This window comes from Nesoenas mayeri (assembly GCF_963082525.1).
Source record: "Nesoenas mayeri genome assembly, chromosome: 1".
NCBI lineage: Eukaryota > Metazoa > Chordata > Aves > Columbiformes > Columbidae > Nesoenas > Nesoenas mayeri.
In genome coordinates this window covers 10,936,173-10,958,214 of record NC_137541.1, presented here as the reverse complement: position 1 = coordinate 10,958,214, position 22,042 = coordinate 10,936,173, and the positions used below count along the sequence as shown (strand labels likewise).

At 35.6% G+C, this 22,042-nt stretch overlaps 1 protein-coding gene across 1 annotated transcript in view; it reads right to left on the bottom strand.

The window, feature by feature from the left end:
* Nucleotides 1-22,042, bottom strand: part of PCLO (piccolo presynaptic cytomatrix protein) — a gene marked incomplete at both ends in the record, with an annotated part of 348,709 nt that overhangs the window by 47,437 nt on the left and 279,230 nt on the right. Inside the window, 5 exons of the mRNA XM_080342973.1 lie at nt 152-293; nt 11,371-11,553; nt 12,786-12,980; nt 14,198-14,378; nt 16,708-16,779. Of these exons, the coding sequence (XP_080199099.1) occupies nt 152-293; nt 11,371-11,553; nt 12,786-12,980; nt 14,198-14,378; nt 16,708-16,779 (773 nt within the window). The remainder of the gene's footprint in view (nt 1-151; nt 294-11,370; nt 11,554-12,785; nt 12,981-14,197; nt 14,379-16,707; nt 16,780-22,042) is intronic.

The window sequence follows — 22,042 nt, the reverse complement described above, 5'->3', positions numbered from 1 at the left end:
AAAAATACAAGCTCTGAAAAATTCTTCACCTTCATCTGTTGGCCTACTGCACAACAAGTCTGCAGAGCAAACTATGTAAAAAGATAACTGGAAAATGAAAGGGCTATACATAGTGTACAGAGGATATATTATATTAAAGGAAAAGCCTTACATTCTTGGGATGGGAAATAGATTATTCTCTCCAGTGGCACTGCTGCTGCCTTCGCTGTCCATGCTGTATCCACTGCCAAAGCTACTGGCTGATGAGCCAGTGGAGACAGAACTTTCTGCAGGTCGGTGATTAGTAGACCTTGCTGTACAGGGCAGGAACAGTGGGTTACCAAAAAAACTCATGAGACATCAGTACCATCCATATTAAGAAAAAACATAATTTATCAAAATCACATGCTGAAAACACTTTCAGTTTTTTACTTTACATTACAGGATCGAGTTATCATCTTTTGAAGATTATGTTTATTTCCACATAGAATAAGGTATTCTAAACCAAATAGTATATCACCATTATTTTTTCTCCAGTCATGTTAATAGTTCAAATCAACAGCCTGAAGGAAAAAAAGAATGTGTTACATTGGTTAACACAGCTTTTCTGATTAAAGATAAAGAAAACCAGTTATTCATCTGAAACTTTTCATGTGGTAGTCTCTTAAAAAGGAAAGACTCAGTGTGCCTTTCTCGTATTCCTCATGAAACATTCTTTGCATTTGGTGATTTTGAGATGGAGAAGAAGCTGCAAGGAAATATAGGTACACCATATATAGGCACAGAGACTGTATGAAGACTTCCACCCCTCTTCAGACATAACACAGCTACTGCATTATATTTCTCAACTGCTCCTACCCATCTGGATCTCTCTTACCACATGTCTAGAATGCTAATGCACATATTTTGCCAGGAGCTGTGCTAAACTTAAGAACATTTGGTGTAGAAAATGTACACCAGCATGTTATTTTTACTTCAGATGCTTTGTGTTTTGGATATTGTACTACATAAGCAAATCTTCTGGTATTGAGCCTTTGGCAAGTTGAGAAATATAAACAAAAAAAGGACACACTGACACTACACATAATTAATACAGGAACAGTAGAGTAGTATAGCTATTATCATATTGAAAAACAAAATCATCTGGGGATGTTAATACATTTTTTGTTGTTGTTTTTAAATGTCCTCAACTACATCTACTATTGTCACATTTCATCTGTTCCAACTGACTGAACATATGCACTGAAGACAAAAAATACGTTTTGTAAAGTTATATTTTTTCTGTGAAGACTTAATGAAGTTTTATGGTATTTTAGTGAAATGTGAAACTCTAATGCAAGCAGTTAAAAGAGATTTTTCTTTAAACAATAAATTAGCCAAATATCTAAATGGAAATTACTTCAAATAAGAGCCAGAGCCCCAGTGGTGTCTTGCCTTAAACTGGCAACCAATATTATTTAGGTTTGACCGAATGAATAGTATTTTTGGTGAAGACTGCTGCATGCTGCCTGACATGAGACTGAGAAGCTGTGAGTGACTCCTCAAAGATAATGCAAAAGCAGATTAATAATTGAAACTAAAAGAGAGAAATGAAGCAATTCATATATTTTTAATCCTTGGGCCAAACTGTTAGTGAAAACAGGACTCTTACTGTGACAAGTGATTCTTTGCTACTAAACCAAGCTGTCACATAACTTTATTTTAAAACTGTAATAGCCCCCTCTCTTTCACTATTGCCTATAGCCACAGAAGGAAACTGTCAATCTAAATTATTTTCAGACAAAAATATTCTTTAGCTCTATTTCATTATTTTATGCATTGATCATAGGCTATCTTCTTGGATATTAATACAAATTGATAAACTCTAAAATCATAGTATTATTAACAGGCACTGTCAGTGTCTTATCTGGAGGGAAAGCCACCAGGTTTTTCCAGCAGAGATGGCCAGAGCACAGCAGTGTGTCCTGCTCAGGCAGTTGTGGGCAATGGGTGCTCCATCACTTACAGTTTGCGGTACGGTAAGTGAATTCCTGTAACTACAGTGACATGTCCTGAAACTGCTGTTGGGAAATGTTGGGCAAAAGTCAGATTTCAGAGAGGTCAAGCTCTCCTTTACAGTGCATTACTGCCAGCTGCCCTGTATTCAACAGCCTGAATGAGGGCTGTCTCAAACTAATCCATAACTTCAGTTCTCAGTGTTTGTGTGACATGTATGACTTCTGATGTTTGTTGTTTGGGATTCTGAGGTTTCTTTAGGTTGGGTTGGGGTGTTTTTGCCATGGCATAACAAATGACTCATAGATGAGGACAATGGGGAAAGACACACATCTGCAAAATCCATGGAAACCAAGACAATCTTGTGCCAGCACAAAAAAGTGTCTTTAGTCCTTCCCTTAGGCATGAATTTGCTTAGTGTAGCATACATCTCCACTACAGCATATGTGGCTGAAAGAGTGGTTCATATCTGAGCTATTATTTTTATTGACTTTGCTGTAAAAGCTAATGCCTGAAGTAATTTCTTATCTCTTTACTGGTGGATTTCTAAAACCAGTAAGAACTTAGAATTTAGTTCAAAACAGAAAAATTGAATTGAATCAAGCCTTTATAAATGATTCAGAAGTTTTGCTATATCTATTTATAATCAAAACATAGTTGTTTTCTTTCAAACATCTGTATCCTGATGATCCATTCAGTATGCTGTATTTTTAGCTTATCCACTGTTTTCACTAATTTATGTCTTTTTCTGTATTGATTTTCTTCCCCATAAGATCTCCTGGTGAATGGCTATAATGGATCCAAATTTAGATTCATTACTAGATTTTGAAAATTCTGAAGTTCAATGTTATTATTTTGCTTTCTTTTTTTTTCCCTGTGCACTCTATGAAAGTAACAAACTACATCATCAGTTTGCAACAAGAGATGAAATTCACAAATAGATTTACAGCTAGTTTTGTGACAAATTAAGAATCTGGATACAGAGAACTGCTCCATAACTCATGAGGCACTCACATTTTCTATATATCTTACTTCTACAGATAAGCTGCTTCTGCTGTTTACATAGGAAGCCTCCAAGTTTTGAAGATGTGTTGAAGCCTGCTGTGAGATATTTTGTCTGAGAACCAGAATAACCATGGTTAGATTTGTACTTTTAATTCAAAAGTTAGAATTTTTTCCCTGCTCTCATGTGCAAGAGATTAGTGTATACATTCATTTGCAGTTTTGCCCTTTCTCTTTGAACAAAGGCAAATGTTTTCTTAGGAACTTTTACAAGGAAGGCTGAGTTCACTGTGGTATTCTTCTAGTCTTACTAGTCTATGTAAGGTCTGTGAAACCCTCTAAGTGTCACAGCAATTGCCACATTTATTGGCCAGTTGTGTTCCTATCCACATAAAGGACAAGTAACTAAAGTGAGATTAGGACAGGTTCACTTCTGAGTTACAGAGTTCTGCTTGCAGCTGCCTATGCTAGAAAATGCCTAAGTTCTCAGGTTTTAACATCACAGTTCTGGTGGGAGGTGCTTTGGTCTGAAAACAATTAAATAGTTTTGCATGGATCCACTCAGTTTTTGAGGTCCACAGGCTGAATATTTTCTTCTGTTATCACAGAGGTGGTTGGTACTATGAGGGATAGTTTTACTTTGTGTAAATGTACAACATGTATTTGAATAGGAGCCTGGGCAAAGACAAGTGACATCATTTAAATATCAAGTATTCACAGTATGGAAGAGCTATGTTTCTTTGCTTTCTTGCCCATTGGTTTTTCAAATTATTTTGTGATTCTCAGGGAAAAAAACAAAAAAACACACAAAACAAAACAAAAAACATCAACAAAAAAAGCACAACAAAACAACAAAGTTTTAGAAACTCATAGAAAGCTTAGGAAAATTTTAGAAACTCTCAGGAAAAAAACCTTCTCATACGCAAGGTTTTGCTTGCCAATTACATATGATGCTGAAATAATTTCAGTTTTAGAAGAAAACAAAAAAAAAGAGCCTTCAGGCTTCAGCAGATGGAAGAGACTAAGTTAAACTGAAGATCAATACACAGCATCATCATTTGGCCTCTTACTGGGAGACAGGAGATATCATTTCCTCCCTCCAACCCCTTCTCCATGAACCATTTCTAGAGTTTATCAGGTGTTCAGTACTTTTTAAGGATAGTAACTTCAATGATGTCTGGGCTGTCCAGCCATTGGACTATGAAGAATAGAAATAGGAAAGGAAAGTGTAAAACTCTAATACGAGCTGCTTACTCTGAAATAGTGCACAGAATTTCCTATTATACAAAACTATTGTTGTAGCTAAATCACATTTTATAACCCAGGAAAACATGTAAGTCATGTCTTATTATAAAGAAGATATTATATTAAAATCAATAAGAAAGGAGAGAATGGAAGTCATATATTTCACTTAATCTTTCAGTGAAGTCTTTTTTTACAACAGAGAAGATGCATTTTAAAGGCTGACATAGGGGAGATCAATAATTCACAAAAGACATATACCCATGAACTGTCAAATCAGCCAGTGGCAAAATGGGAACAATCCAGCACTGTCAATCTCTCCAGACATTCTCCTACAGTGAAATACTAAAAAAAAAAAATAAAAAAAAAAAATAATAATTTGAAAAATAGGATTGTGTTATTCTGTGCTCCCTGGCTTCCTGGGGATAAAAGAACATGCTCAAATAAAGTTTTCTCCAGGGGATTAAATTGTGGATGTTATCCTTTTCAGGTATCTGTCTAGAAGCAGAAATACAACTGTCAAAACACATTGGGGAAGACAGTTCTATCTGTAAAACAAACAGGAGGAGGGAAAATGCTTTTGAGTGTGCATTCAGGATGAAATTTTGTGACTTTGCCTGTAATTACTTGAAAAAAAAAAATTGTTCTTTAAAACCCTGGGTGACAAAAAGGCTGAGAGCATCATGCTGAGCCTTCTCAAAGAGATGCAATCCCATGGGAGCAGTCGAAATCACCATACTGCTTTGGATACTTATCTGCTGACCCACAGATGGGGCGTGTCAAACAGCATCTTCTGGCTGAAATTTGTCTACTCTTCACTCTCAGTCGCCTTGTCTTTCAAATATGCAACCTCGACCTGCCCCCGCGTTGCCTGTTTACCTATTTTTCTGAAGAGTCTGCTAGTACTAGAAGCAATTGCTGCTCAGGCTTGCTCTGTAAGATTCATCAGTGTAAAACCCTGTTGTTGTGACTGCTAGTTGCATCTTTTGTGAAATGGCAACAGAATGGGGATACATAAATAACTAGTGATCAAAGGCATATACGTCAAGTCAGTTCTGATGGTGGCTTTTCCTCTCTCTTCCTCATATGGAACAGTACTTTAGACCATGGTCTCACATATTTCAGCCACGTTTGTATATTAGACGTGACTTTGACCGCACACTGAGTAATGGTATTTTGTGAAATTTCAACACCACTCTTCATAGAGCAATTTACCATTCAAAGTGAGTAATGGCAAACTGCATTTGTCTTAAACTGTAGTTATGGCATTTCTTCACCCAGCAAAGCAATTCTGATGAAATAACTTTCTTCCATGTACACCGTAGTGTTAGGCTAGTGTCTACTAGAGTTTTGAAATAAGAGTTATCAAATGAAGAATCTGAGCAATCTCCTGAAACTACATGTCAGCTTAAAATGGTGGAAGAATAAACAGCAGGAATAGCCAAAGCAAAATGCGCCAGCTATTAGACTGAAACAAGACTCAAAAGACAGCCTCAGATTATTGCTATCTGCAGAGAACGGGGACAAACTGCTCATGTTTTGATAATGTTTCTTGGAAATGGGTTATTTGTAACAATATGAAGGCCCATTTAACTCGGAAATTAAGAGACTAGTGAAGTTAGGCATAAAAGACTTTTGGGTGGTAAATTATTTAAAGTGTGAAGGAAACGATGTAAATTATTGCAGGAAATTAATACATGGCATTGCCTATTAAAAGTGTGAAAATGGGTATAGACCTAAAGGGACACCAAATAAGCAGGTATTTAAATCCACAGTTGTATGCAATTGAAAAGATTTACAGAACCTAGGAAGCAATTTCCTTTCACTCTACATTGTTGCTAACACCAGTAAATAGAACTTAGTGATAAGGAAAATTCCTGTTGATTTTAATTTCTTACAGCTAAGTGTCTAGAAATTACACAGTCCTGGCTCAGTCCTGCATCATGGATTATACAGTGCTAGCAATATCTTAATAGACACATCACACCACATTTCTGTGTAGTTTTAACCTGTTATGCTGACACTTAAGTGAACTTTTGTCAAAGGTATTGGACAAAGGTAGCTAAAAGCAGACATGCTGCCTTTTGAACTGAAGTGTTTTAAACTGAAGGTCTTCAACAGGTGTAAATTGACAGGCTCAGTTGGGTACAATTGTGAAAATGCTGATGCACAGTCTGTCTACTCTAGATATTCTAGCTAACAGTATAAGCTCTGATAGTAGACCTTCCTCTGACCAGTAAAATCACTTGACACACAACTATTTGGAAAGTAGCTGCTTCTTAGGATATCACAGAAAAGCTGTTGTGTTTGATAGAAAAATCTATAATGTAAAAAAATGAAATGTTCTCTATGAGATGTGAGAAATAAATAGGTTCTGTGTATAGGCATTAGATTTTGAGATTTTCAGAAAATGTTGTGATTTTAAATTCCCAGGGATTTGAGGTTGAAATAAAACAAGTCTATTGTTGAGTAAAAAAAAAAAAAAAAACAATAGGGAAAATAGATAGAAAAATCTGTGGAAATACATTGTTTGTATTACCTTAAATGGTAATTTAACAGTAATGTTTGAAACTTTAACTGAAACACATGGTATTTTCTCTAGATCTTTAACATTTGGTAACTATTTAACGTGAAGGGTATAGCAGTGCTTTTCCAATTGCAGGTTGTTTGATTGTTTCTCTCATTGTGTTTTTTAATGTGTGCCAAATAAAACAGGATGTTCTACGGAATCCATTATCACATGATGTTCAAGCAACAGCATATTGGTTTGTACCTTCTCTCTCATGAGTGTCTGTTTGAAAGGATAGAAAAGTGCATAGGACTAAAATGATATTCAAGCTTGAAATCACCTACTTAGCTATTTAAATATTAATTTACTGTTCTTCAAAGATCCCAGGAAGAATCAAAATAATTTTTTCACAATTCTCTTCATTGGTCATAAAACATTTTGTTGTTGTTGTTGGCTATTCGATATTCTGATGTAATAAAGGAATTGTTTTTCCAGTGTACAATCATTGCACCTTTGGGGGCAAAACTAGCATCTCTTCCTCTGCAAATAAGGACAAGCTCACTGAATTTTACCCCTTAACAGGTATGTTAAACACTCATGTAAAGACCAGAGCTCCCTATAAAACTGTGTACTTTAAAAAATGACCAGTTACATAGACAAATGTGGACTACATGGTGACCACTAGCATTACCTTTTTTATTTTTGAACACCTTATTTCACACTTTCTACTCTAGTGAGGAAGAGCTGGTTCACCTTTCTACTTCACACAGACATTGAAGGAAAATTTTTCTGTTCCTTGTCATTCTTCTTCACGTTATTGGAAGTTATTAAAACTAAACTATGTAGCTTATTCTTTTAAAACTATAAACTGACTTTGAAAAGGCCTTTTATATGAAATCAGTAAATAACTGCATTGCAGATACACTTACTGTTTTATATGCATATATCCAGAATTGGTAATCAAACTACCTTTAAGTGTTCAAATATCTGAAGAACTCTAACATCATTTGCTATATTTAAAACATAGGTGATCTACCAAATAAATTCTGTATACTGGAAAGATTCTTCTGTGGGATAAATTACTGACTTAAAAGGAGGTGGACTGATTTACATTATCTCTAAACTGAACTATCTGGTGGCTAAACTCTAATGCACAGATTTATGTTGAAAGGAATGTGCTTAATTTTATATGAATGCGTAATTGGCAATGATTAAGATTTTTCACAAAAATTAAATCAAATGAACTCAAACCCAGTCACTGCTTTCTCCCTCTGCTTTGGATCCCTCACAACTCCAGCCTGCAAAGGCTTGGCTCTGAAATTTTCTTTTTCCTCTCCAAGGGGTGTGACGGGGATGTGTATTACGCAACTGGTTTCTTTGCAGATCACACTTATCTCTCACAGGCAACAAGGAAATTATACTTCAGGGTTTATTTTTAATTAAATGCTGTAGCTGAATATTGGTTTTTACAAAGGGGCTGAACAAAAACCAACGTTTTCCATTGTAGTTTCACCTTACTTTTAAAATGGATTGATTAAAATACATTTTTTACTGTTTGAAATTATCAAAGAAAAAGTTTAGTGTAAAAAACTTAAAGTCGTGCAAGTCCTTTGCATTTATGAAATATATTAAGTATACCACAGGTGCTGGTTTTGTTTATTACTTCCTTTTTACTTCTCATCAGACATACTGTCAAAAGAACTGTCAAAATATATCCAATATAAAAGCTCCTAGGAGTCAGAAGAATACAAATATCTCTCTGGAACACTCTAAGAATGACAGAGGGTTCTTGTGTGTGTTTTGTTTTTTCAAGTGCCAATTCAATTCAAGAAAATTAAAAAAGCTATTGAGAGACTAAGGTAAAGGAGGGAACTCCTTCTGAGCGTTCTCTTAGGTAGAGAAGGACTGACTCACAGAACAGATTTTTTCCCATCACCCTTGTGGAAATCTTGCTAGATTGCGACCACCTGGTATGCTTGGGCTGAAGAAATATAAACAGTTATTTTAAAAGGTGCTGTTATCTGACAAACTCACATTGAAATAACTGTGGTTACTACTACTATTACTACTACTACTACTACTACTACTACTACTGCTACTACTACTACTACTACTACTACTACTGTGAATTATCTGTAATGGTTTCTTTAATAAAAGGCTTTGAGATTTAGTGACAAAAAATTACTAACTTGCAAAGATGACTGTTCCAGTCCATAAAACCAGTTAATAATGGGTTCTTTTCCAGATGTCAATAAAGCAGGCTGTAATGGGAGTGGGTAACACAAGGATGCAGCATCCCTGTAGGAATGGACTTGCAAACTGATGATGCCGTGATATTAATAGTTCACAATAGTTTTAACTTTCAGAATTTTTGAACTACAGGGGCATCCTCTCTTTCCTTCAACTGCTCTTCCTCCTGTAAATAACTCTATAAATTGAAAGCTGACTTTAGTATTTTTGGTGGTTTTTTTTTTTTTTTTTCTATTCAAGTTCATAGTCTCTCCTCATTTTACTTCCATACTCCACAAAGCTGCAATCTTGGCTTTTGTTCCTGCTGAAATGCATGAGATCTATTAACCTTAAAATGTTAAATTTTGGCCCACCTCATATGAATAAATTACAACAGACTAGTTTTGGTACAACAAGAAGAAGCAAAAACTTCCCACAGATCTGAAAACAGACTTGTAAACTTTGTGTAGGTGATTATGCATTGTATATAATTTTCAGAAGTAAAAAGACAAAAGTACTATGTCTCCTTATAGTAACCCTAACCTCATTGATATATTAGTGATAATAATGTGGGCTCTTATTCCCACAACTCTCTATGATGCTTCTAATATTGCTGAGTCAAAGGCATATTGATACATAGCCTTTTTGTAATTTTAAAAGTAAAGAAGTTAGCATAATAGCTCATTATAAAAGTATATGTGAACCTTGATTCAACTTCGTATTACAAACAAAAGTTTTAGCATTGCTTATGTAGGCCAAAAGGCACCACAGGACCACAAATACTTATGATAAATCTCTACAGACACGACACCTCAAAACTTCATAAGAGTTGAATAGACTAGACTAGACTAGACTAGAATATATTTCAGTTGGAAGTGACCTACAGTGATCATCTAATCCAAGTGCCTGACCAATCCAGGGCTGACCAAAAGTTAAAGCATGTTATTAAGGGCATTGTCCAAATGCCTGTTAAACACTGACAGGCTTGGGACAACAACCACATCTCAAGAAACTCTGTTTCAGTGTTTGACCACCTGCTTGGTAAAGAAATTTTTTCTAATGTCCAGTCTAAACCTCCCATGGCCCAGCTTTGAACCATTCCCACATATCCTATCACAGGACACCAGGGAGAACCAGAACCACCGCCCTTCCCACTTCCCCTCCTCAGGAAGGTGTAGAGAGCCATGAAGTCACCCCTCAGTCTCCTTTTCTCTAAACTAGACAAACCCGAAGTACTTAGCCACTTCTCATAGGACATTCTTTCCAGAATTAGACTTCCGTCGTATACATCCCAGGAACTGGATGGGCCTTTCAGTCATGATGCCTGAACTAGTACCATGATATAATCTAGCCTCTGTCTGAACTGAGTGTCTGAAGTTGAGCTGTAGAGTAAGACAACATATATGTGGGTGGATGCACACGTGTAGATATACTTATAGCTCTCATAAGAAACACCTTTTTATTTCTAAATGCAATGTTTAAAATTATTTGTTAAATTTGACCTTGTTAATTAGCTGCTTTAACATCACAGTAGTTCTCTTATTGACTTCTTGCTTTTGGATATATTGCTTGAAATATCATTCCCTCTTTTTCTTCTACAACCTTAGACTGCATTGTCCATGTGTGCATTTGTGTTGACAGGAAAAACGTCAATGAATCACGAGAGCCTGGGAAGGGATTACAGCACAAGCGAAGATCTGTGAGTCCAGTCTGTCAGTTTATTGGGATAATCTCTCAAATTCCATGGAAATAAGCAAAAGATCAGTGCCAATTTGAACCAACTGAGAATCTGGCTCTTTATTTGTGATGAGGGGATAAATTGATGATGGTATTTAGGTTTGATGAACAGGTTCCTATAGATAGAAAACATTTTTTAAGTGGCTGATGAGAAAGTTATCAAGAGATTTAACTTTTTGATCAAGAGATCAAAACTTTCCTTTCCACTGGTGGTTTAAAAAATTATGTATGCTAATGACCTTTGACATAACAGCTGTGTTGGGAGAGGAAAAATAAATGGTTAATGTCCCAATTAGAATTCCAGGAAAACAAAAAAAAAAAAGTGCAATTAGGTTTTTGTCACAGTAGAAGAAATGTTCAATTATGCTTAAGCAGACCAACTTGTATGCATACTTTTTATTAGGCAACAACAAGATCAAAGCAGTACCATTTTTCAACAGATGTCTAAGTCCTCCAGTGGAATGGAAGTGCACGTGTTGTTTTGTAATGTTTCTTAGCACAATTTTCATCGTGGATTTATGCACTGATGTGGAAAGATCAAGCAGATTTCTTGATTCATGTTAACATTTGTAGCAATTAATGGAGGGGCAAAATAAATAAATATTGCAATGAATTAGTTTACATGGCAAGAAGGATTTGGGATGTGGTTGGCTTCTTAACTATGTCTTTCTGCTCACCTCCTTCAGGCTTGACTGGTCCATCAGACATCACTTTCCTGAGGGCTAGTTGACTTTGGTCTTTGTTGTCATTGGCTGGTGGAGGCAGATTGTCAGACTGAGTTCTTTGAATAGGGAGGACTCCTGCTATGCTGTGTCTGTGCTGCTTCCTGGCATGATTAGACTGACCGCTTTTATGTGCTGCTGTGGCAGTGTGGGTGAAATGGAAACCCAGAGTATGTATCCTCAGATGGAACCAGCTTAAATGTTATTCATGCAAACAGAAGTGGGTTTTTTTCTGTATTTAAGTAGTGTTTTCAAACACCAAAGAGACACCACATGCACAGCATTAAAGAGTATTAAAACTGGCTGTTTCTTTACTAGTGATGGTGAAGATAAGGGAAAAAATTTTCCCCGAGTTTTTGCATTATACCATGGTAAGTTTATGGCATATCAACAAATCTTGAAGACAAACACAATGATTCCACAGTCAGAGAGTTTTAATTTGCCATCAATTAAACCCTCAGCTAGCAATCAGATACTACTCTGAAGTATACTCTGGAGAGCAAAGTTTTAATATATTAATCTATTTGAAGTTGTCAGATGAAATCTATCTTGACCCTTAATCAATCCATGGCACAAGAACTACTAGAAAAATTTAACTGACTATGGCACCTGACTTAGCTCTCAATTCCCTTCGACTTTGTGAACTCATTAACAGTGTTGAAATCTGATGTTATTAATGGCTTTGTGTCTTTAATGATTTTGCATTTAATGTGTTTAATGTGTTTGTCTGTTGCTGTTCTGCTTAACACTAATGTGATTTTATCTGAGATATTAAGAAGGTTGCCTTGTATTTCCTTTCAAAAAAAAAAAAAAGATATTTACAGTCATCTTTCAAAAATAGAAATCTCAGACATATAGTTAAAAAACCTTTTTCTTCAATTCTAAATCTTCTTTTGTGTATATAGTACTGTCCTTCCTAATCACTACTTATGGATATATTTTGTTGTTAATGTGCTTCAGCACTTGTGTGCAACTTGGAGAACTGGCAGCTGTATCTATGCAGGTTTTGATTATTTCATTGGTAGTTATTTAGTGACATCAAAATATCACCACACAAAGAAATTCTCTGTGAGTCATGCACAACCATGGAACATCATGGAGCATGAGTGAAGGGACTGATGGAGAAACAGCCAGTTTCACTGCAGTCTATATAAATTAAAATAAATAAATTAAAAAAAAATACTTCTATATACAAGAGTATATTGTAATTATATGTATTCACACACAGGCACACAAAGAAAGACATTGAACAGAGAGAGCACAGTGTGCCAAGAACAGAAAAAAATAGCCAAAAAGGGAAGGACAGCAGGGAAAAAGGCAACAGATGAACATTAAGCTGCCATGCTGAGGAATTTATTTGCGTCTTTTACTTGGTTGAAGGCGAAGCTGTTGAACAGCTGCTTCAGCAGCGGCGATGGCTGCCCCAGCGTCTTCAAGGTGAGTTTGAGTGACGCTGGTTTTGCTTTGGCTGCGAGATGGACCGTGAGAGCGTAGATGTCCTTCAGAAGAAGATTTGGAGCTCCCTGGGCTGCTGTGGGATTTCTCAATGGTGGGCACCTGCATGTCTACCACGAAAATGAAGAAGCACAAGGGTTGCATTTATTAAAAACAAATAATTTCATTTTCTTTCTCTTGACTGGCCTTTCTAGATGCATTCCAAAACAAGTAATAAAGATTAAGCTGTGAAATGCCATGAATGTCCTGGGGTATATCGTGATTAAGAAACTTATGAAGCACCATTTTCTACTTCCCCACTGTTCCCTGGCCCAGGAAATAATTAATTTACTATTGGGTTTCTATCACCTGTGAATTATGTCGCTTGTGCAGGTTCACATTGGTGGAATAACAGGGTAGCCTAAAGATTAATTTTTTTTCGATTTTGTACTTCTATAGTATGTAGAGACTGACTGGTGTTACCTACATTCTTCCTGAATACTTAGATAAAGTAAGCAGTTTTATTCTGAGGAATGGTCATGTCAAAACCATAGTCTAACTTAAAATATACTATACTATACTAACCTCTAATTTAGATATAGACCGTATCTAGACACCAATCCCTAGCAAAACATTACACTGAGAAATAGAGAGGAGGTGGAGCAGAGTCTTATCACTCCAAGGCTCTCATCTGGGTGCTATTTGGGATGGCTTTTACCATTTGTGTTTTAAGTGAGCAAAGGGCCACTGACTAATTACTGTATGTATATATATTTAAAAAAAAAAAAAAAAAAAAAAGTAGAGACAAACTTCTTGGACCAGGAAACACTGAGGTCAGTTCTGCTTTTCTAAACTTTAGTATAATTCTACTATATCAGCTCCACTGATTTCCAATATAATTTAGATATGCTACAGTCCATTATCATTGGCTGGAAATGCATATGCTTTATTATAGCATAATCATCATTCTAAAAAATATTAATATGCTTTTCCAGAAGATAAAACACGATAGAATATTTAAGGAACATGAAAAATAGATAGCTAAATATGTATTGAATTCGGCCAAGGCTATCAAAAAATGAAAAGGGCACAGAACCTATAGCAGTTGTGCAACGTACATAGAACTTGTAAGCTGCTGTTTTTAGGACACAACTACTCAGTAAGTTGGCTGGCACTGAATTAAGCTCTGTCTCCAATGAATTAATCATAGACATAAATACATTTTTAATAAAAGTCTATACAAACTTGATAGCAGTAACTTTATTTTTCTATTAGAACTTACACATAGCAAAGGTTTTCCCATCATCTGGAAAAACATTTTAGGTCAGATGCACCAAGTCATTCCTACCCTTGGAGGGGTCCGGGAAGATTCCATGACTTCTGCTTTTGATGACAGATGGTTTTGGAGATTGTTGGCTACTTTGTCCAGAATGAGATTTGCCGTGATCAATGTTTTCACTCTGTTCTTTCAGAGGGTACCACCGAGGAGTGTTGTCAAGCTGAGAGACACTGGATAACTCAATCAATACCTACAAATAAGTCAAAGTACAACATATAGCCTGTATCTCATCTATTAATGGTTGGGTACAGTAGGGTTACAGTTACAGTTGGGTACAGTTGTGTTACCAAAAGTTGCAATCCAGTGCAAGAAGTCAAGGTTATAAGACTGTATGCTGACAGATTTGGGACTCTCTGCCTATGCTCTGACCTCGCCTGATACAAGCCAGCTCTGATCCCAAACCCACATTTGTTAGCATATTGATGTGACTGAATCAATATGTCTTCTCAACAGCACCTCAGTAACGACTAGGAGCTTAGACAGAGCTCCATACCAAGATGGCTAGACAGTTTAAGGAGTAGCTTCTGACCACCAGCTTGATAGCTAGACTAAAAAGACATCTAGTCATTCTACCTCTGTATAGATATATTCTAATCGAAGAATCAGGCAGTGTTATTTTCTTTCTTTTGTCAGTGTTAGTAAAAGGGAAAATAATTCAATATTTGTTTTTAATAAAGTCTTCAATAACATAAGACTGGTACTTGTTAATTCTTAAAAAAAATCCACATATGTAGAATTTGTAACAAAAGGAAAATAATAAAGATACCTTCACACTTCAGTAAAATAATAGAATTCAATAGGCCAATTAGGCCTTGAAACTTCACTGGAAAAAAAAAAAAAGGTAGACGCAGTGGCATTGTGGAAATGAAATAACCAACTTTTTTATCTCCATCTCCATAAAATCTGCTCTAGGCCACTCACATTGCTAGAAGGAGTTCTGTGAATTTTTTTTTATTTTCCTTTTTTTTTTTTTAAGTTAAAAAAAAAAAGAAAAACGAAAAAAAATCAGCATTTAGACCAATAGAAACCCTTCCCTTGACGGTCTTGAAACTGACAGGGCCAAGAGTTGTAAAGTACTAAAGAGTCATCATAGTCTTGAATGAAGGAAAGGACAAAAGTAGCCTTGCTTTTGGCAAGGTGAGAGAGTTAAAACTAATGTCGGGTGGCAAAGTTTTAAAGCTGCTAGACAAATAAAGTGTGCAATTACCTCAGAGAACAATGTCTTTGTCAGTTTATTACCAGACCCTGAATAAAAGAAAGCCTCTTCAAGTTTAGGGATGGAGAAGCCTCTTCACAACTGATTGTTTCTAGAATGTGAAAAGACTTTTTTCTTTCTTTTTTTCTTTCAGCTTCATAGGTTGTATATGTTTTGGCTTGGTATTTCTGGTTAGGTCTATAATTAATATGAATAGAATAACTATTTAGCATGTTCCTTGATGTGCTTTTTGGTCATAGCTTTGAGAACGGTTGAAGATTGCTCCCAAGAAGCTGAACAGGCTGGGGGCTCTGCTGTGTAGGAGAAGAGGGTTCACCTTCCATGGAGGTGAACTATAAGGTGCTACTTGCCACCTGGGGCATAAAAGTGGTGCTGGCCCTATTCAAGCAAGTCCTTAGAGCACAATTTGGACATCTCATATCTGGTGTTATGGCACAGGATTCCTCTGGACTTCCTGGTCCTGAAATACACTAGATGGACTTTTCCATTCCTTTTTTCCAATAAAATCTGAATGATTTAATAAATGACATAGTTATAGAGGTTGAAAATATTTAAAGGCAAAAGTTTAAATATTCCTGTAGAGGCATCCATTTTCTAAATATTATAAATAACAATGTAAATTTTCAGTAAAGTCCTGCATTTGGACAAACATGCTGAACTCAACAAGAATACTGACGCAGTATGCACAAAATAAGTAATCATGTAGCTGCTTCCTATATATTTATTTTTGTAATTGTTTAAATAGTGCCACTGATTGCTCGGTTTTGTAGTTACACAAAGGGGAACTGGAGCTGAACTGAGGGGGTTTTTTTTGCAAAATACAAATGCAGAATGAGCAGAGATACTCTGAGGTACTCTGTATATGAGCGATCGATTTTCCTGGGCTTCTGTTTGTAACTATTATATAACATTCTTTTATAATAACATTTTTAATTACTTTTGACATCATAGTTATTGCTGGTAATTCTGTATGACACATGCATATGTTTATTTGCTTTAAAAGAGAGACTATACTTCTTCCTCCTATGATTACTCATCTTATTTATTATTAATTACAAGATTTTTCCTTCAGTCATACTTTGGTAATGATATTACTATTTTGTAGCATTAAAAATGAGACCTTGATCAGCAAGACCAAATTTGCAAATGAAAGAAATCATGTCCATTTGCTATGAAGCGACCAGTAAAACTGTGATGTAAAAAAAGTTTGTACCGTATCGTGGAAGCAGTCTCCAAGTACCAGTGTGCGGTTAAACAGCTTTCTAACTAGTCATTGTTAGAGAGGAGGAAATAAGATACTCACTTCACCAAGGAAGTCATTTGAGGAGAATCTATCATAATCCCAGACAGACACTTCCAGCGTTTTCTTTTTCAGCTGCAATTTAAGTCAAAGGATAATTAACCTCATTGCCATCATAAACTTCAATTCAAGTCTTTATGGTGGTTTCTATTCATTATCTCACCCTTATACCCTTTTTCATAGTGACAGCTAGGCAGCTTTTGTCCTCCCATCAGAAAAATAATTTGGGGCTATTATTTGTTATCAAGAAAAATGGGCTTGTGCTTGGCCCTCTTTTAGGAATTTCCACAAGTTGTTTTTGACAGAATGTGTGTCCATTACAAAAGCCAAACTGATTTTTAAGGCCCCATTTTTGTATTTCTGAAGCTTTTCTCATTGTGAGATCTGAGTTGTTTGATCCCAGACATTTGCTTAAGGTGCATTTGACTGTGAATATCAAATGCATTATCTAAACCACCCTATTTACACAATCTCATCTGTGAAGACCAGGCTTTAATACCCCCAGAATTCGGTGTAGTCAATGGGACCCTGCAAGTGATCCAGACATGTAGGTCAAGTTGTACTGTTAGATATTAATGACAGACATCAGAACCCATTATCTGTTGACCTTGTTAAGCATGGTAGCTGTGTCAAGCACTCTTCTTCCAGGCTGCAGTAAACCTTTTCATATAACAAGATAGCACAAGACAGAGAAGCTATTGACCAAAGCAGTTGACATCATTGGAAAAAATGACCTGAATGTTATTCCAGGGCTGTTTGGGAGCAGAATAGGAGAGGACTGACTACTGCTAGCATGTGCTTGACCAAAAGACCAGCAAGTGTCTGGAGAGGCAGTAATAAAATCTTGTGGCTTGAAAGAGAGAAGAAAAAAATCCTGTGGGCATGGGGTATCTGCAAAGTCAGGTTGAGAAGTTGTAAGTGAAGAGTTTGTTGGACGCTTCCAGGCATCACTTAAGGAAAACAGGGCTCTTTTCACATACTTGAATAAAGGAGGCCAGAACCAGAAATTTTATGAGATAATTGAGGTCACCATCCTAAGAGAAGCAATGTGTCACTCACTTCTGTGATTATTAATTGGCTGCTTGGGACAAAAGGACAACAAAGCATCAAGTCATTGCTCAAAATTATAAGCTATACCATTTACTGTTCATATTATACATACTTTCAAGAAAAACACTGTTTGCTATTTACTTCCATTGTCCCTTGTTTTAATGCAATAGTTTCACAGCTCTTAATAACTTTTAATTGCCTTTAAATAGTAATTTCATCTCATTATTATGCATCCAGAATATCTTCTGCTCTCAGCTAACTTCAGAAGAATGAGCAACCATGAAAAGTCAGTGTCTTTGAAAAACAAATTTTAATCAGCATGTCCTGGAAAACCCACACAAAGGGGAATTGCACTATTTTTAGCACCAACGATGTACTCTTCAAGCAGGTAACAACATGACCTGAAACCTAAACTTAAAAAAAAAAAACAAACTTGAGAGCAATTCTTTAATCTTTCTCTGTTTTATTCCTGCATAATTAGGCAAAATTCTTCTTTAAATTATCCTGCAAAACTTCAGGAAAAGGTTGGACAAAAAGATTCTCTTTTAACATCCCTTACCAAATACTTGTAAAACTGATTTCCTTGACTGAATAAAATTAATTTTTGTTGCTGTTCCAAGACAGTATAGAAACTGCAATGTGAGAAATAACCTGAAAAAATGAGTTGAGCAGCCACTGGTCCATGCTACTTTTAGATTCTTGGATGATATAATTTCCTACTAAATGCTATACTATCTATATGTATTTTTACCCTTTAGCAAAGAGGAATAGCATAAATACTTTTCAAAATGTCTAGTCTCAATTGTTGCTGTTTTGGGTGGACATGTCTTCTTGTTTCAAGTGATGACTGCGCAAGGACAGAAAGAAGAAACTATTTATCCAGGAAAGGAAATCAAAACCAAAACCAAAACCAAAGCAAAACAAACACAACAACAAAACCCCAAAGCAAAACAAAACAAAACAAAAGGAGATTTTCAAGTAACTGAATCCCTAAGTCCCTATTTTGTTAGCTTCTTTGCATTAGTATGATGATAAAACTGTGTTAAAAACTTGCAGTATTCTACATTTCTTTGTGATATCTTTTTTAAGCTTCTTAGTTTAATAAAGATTTTATAAAATATTTTATAAAATATTATGACAATGAAAAACCATCAAAAGAGCTGTATTAGGCAGAGTGCATGAAATTAGTTTCCAAGAGGAGGAAAAATTGCTTTTCTGAAGATATATTTATGAACCACTATTGAAGGCAAAGAACACTCAGTGGCTAGTGATTTTAAAAACAGCCATCACACCATCCCAGCAAAGTGGGGTTCTGCCTTACATCATCCAGTTTTAGGTCATTAACTCAGAAGTTCAGATCCCCATCAGGAATTTAACTGATAGCAATGTTGAAATGGGTTGCAGAAACCCACTGTCCATCTAACTGTGGGATTTTGCAACTGGGCGATGTACCAACAGGAAAGATGAGAAAGTGTCCTAAAAGAAGGAAAGCAGTTTACACGTTGTGCACCTCAACTGAATTCCAAGCATATCATGAAAACAGTGTTACTAAGCTGCAACTAATTTCAGGTTGTGCCTTGTGGCAAAATTTAAAATAAAATAAAGAAAGAAATAGATAACAAGAAAAAAAAACCACACACACATACACAAAAAACAAACAAAACAACAAAAAAACCCACAACCAACCAACCAAAAAAAACACCTAAAAGATTATTACTGCATGTGAACTACATTTAGCTTTAGGCTGCTGTGGACAACCATCATTTAAAAACAATGAAACAATACACAGAAAGTGCTAATGCTTCTCTTACAGAAGAGAAAACCAGCACCACATGCACAGAAGTGTGTGTTTCTTGTTTAAAATCTCCGTCGGTCACTGGAATTTTTATGGATAATGTGCACCTATGTAACTAAACATGTATTTCTTGAAATAGATAATACATATTCCTTGAAACTCTCATACAAGGATTTGTAAGAGGAAAGAAATAATTTTAAGGCAGTTTTTTCTATGCTTCAAGTAAATTCCTCAAATTACTTCAAAATAAAACATAAGATTTCAGTCTCAGGATATCTGATGAATAGAAATGAAGGTGTTGTATTATCTCATGCTTTACACTTATTTGTCTTTACATTTATATTTAACATTGTATCGTACTTTTCTCTATATTAGTGCACTTCAGAACACAGAACAACAAAGACTTTTGCTTGGTCACTTTGAAATTTACTTTCTCTTGTCCAAGATATTAAGTAAGACTCAAGTATCAACATCCTACTGATTCATAAGCAGGCTTTCCTAATTTTGGAAATAAGACATAGACTTCTACATCACTCAAGGATTTTGAAAACATTACTCTTTCTAAATATATTCATTTTAAGGACATGAGCTATGGCAAAAGCTATTTGCTTTAATGAATTACATCCATCATCTAAGTAGAGACTTTTATTTGCTTTCTGACAAGTAAGAAATTGAGGCAAAGAAAGCCACACCTTATATTGTTGTCATACATTATACCAGTGGCCTGACCTGCAACAGAACTTACATTTTTTACAATTTTCTCCTCAGATCAGTATAATGCTTCATTTCATGCTCTGAGAAAGTACTTGAGTTAGCAATTTTTATACCGTATTTGTAACGTGTGTACTTGGCCTTTCTTGTAAATTATCTCCATTTTATTACTTAACAAAAACCTTAAATTACTAAATATTTACAGTTTATTTTTCTCCAACTGTCAAAGTAAAATTTGCTACATGATGTAACTAATCATTCTGACCTTGAAAAAGTCTGCTCGATTTCAGAGAGTGATCTGTTTCCCGTAATTATTTTCACTTTAATTTCAGCTAGGTTACAAAAGGGAAAAGGAAAATGAAAAATTGTACAACCAGCTAAAGTCTAGACAGTGACATTAAAAGGACTGTATTAGGAAATATTTAATAATATTTATTTGCTGTCAGCAAGCAACCCGTGATTTGATGGAGGGAAAGGAAATGCTTCTTTGAAGAACCAAGACTTAAAATGATTCATAAGTTCACCATAGGGTACAACTGCTAACTCTGTATAACTTTGTATATGATGCAGTTTTCCTTGTTTTGTGATCAGAACATTTATTCTCAGTCTATAGAAAACTATTGTTTTGTACTTCTCTTTATATTCCTAACTATTTTGAAATATCCATTCTGAGGGATATGAGAGCAAAAGATGTACTATTGCATGATGATAGTTCTTCAAACTGTAGTGGGAACTTATCAACAGCATGGAATTATTTGGTGATTTAAGAATGTGCTTTACTGTATAGTCTCTAAGCCAGGGCACTGAATTTTATAGAAGTATCACTCACACTGGTATCTTAGCACCAGATACAAACCATGGAAAGGTGTGTAAGGAAATACTATTCCCTGCACACACTTTTGTGTGACAAGAGGACAAAATATACAACATATGTGGTGCTCGGATAAAGCTTACTTACCTGTAATCATAAGCACTACACAATAATCTCAGAGGAAGGGAAAAGGAGGAGATTTACAAATAGAAAGCAAAAGTTCAAAGAATTCAACATGAGACATAAAGGCAAATTTCATCAAATAATGGTCAAAATGACATCAAAGGTATTGGGAGATGTTCTGCCATAAAAATGTATGTCCAATAAATCCTAGACTAAGATCATTATGCAATTTAAAATCATCAAATATCCATTGAATGTCCAACACCCAAGTGCTCTTAATTACAGCTCTGCAAAATGTCACAGCAGAACATGAAATAAAATTAAGTAAACTGAAGAGCCTTTCTTAAATGGAAAGCTCAGTTTGGAAATATTGCTAAGACTTAGCAAACATTTTTAAAAAGCATATAAGACCTAGGTTTTATACTGCATCCAGGCAAACATCCCAGGTTTTTGATTCTGATGCTTTCATTGTCGATTAGCTAACTTTTATGCAACTCTACGCAAGACAACCTACAAAATCCAGCAAACTACAACCACTACATACAACAGGGTACCTCTGAAGAAAATGTAAGCTACCACCTGTTAAGTTCAGATGTGTAGATTGCGTGAGCAACCATATGCATCCCTCTGAGGGAAGGGGTTTGCTCCATGCAAAAATTAGTATCTTAAACTATGTTTCTCTCAATGAACAAGAAGAATGAATAATGAAATTGTAAGTTAGGAAGATAATATTGAGGCCTTGGTGTCGTGTTGGAGAAGTATATTAAAAGCACTGGGAAATCTATTCGCTAAAGAGTCCGGTTATTCTGGGCTTTTTTAAAAAGTACTGAAAGATTAAGTGGCCTTGA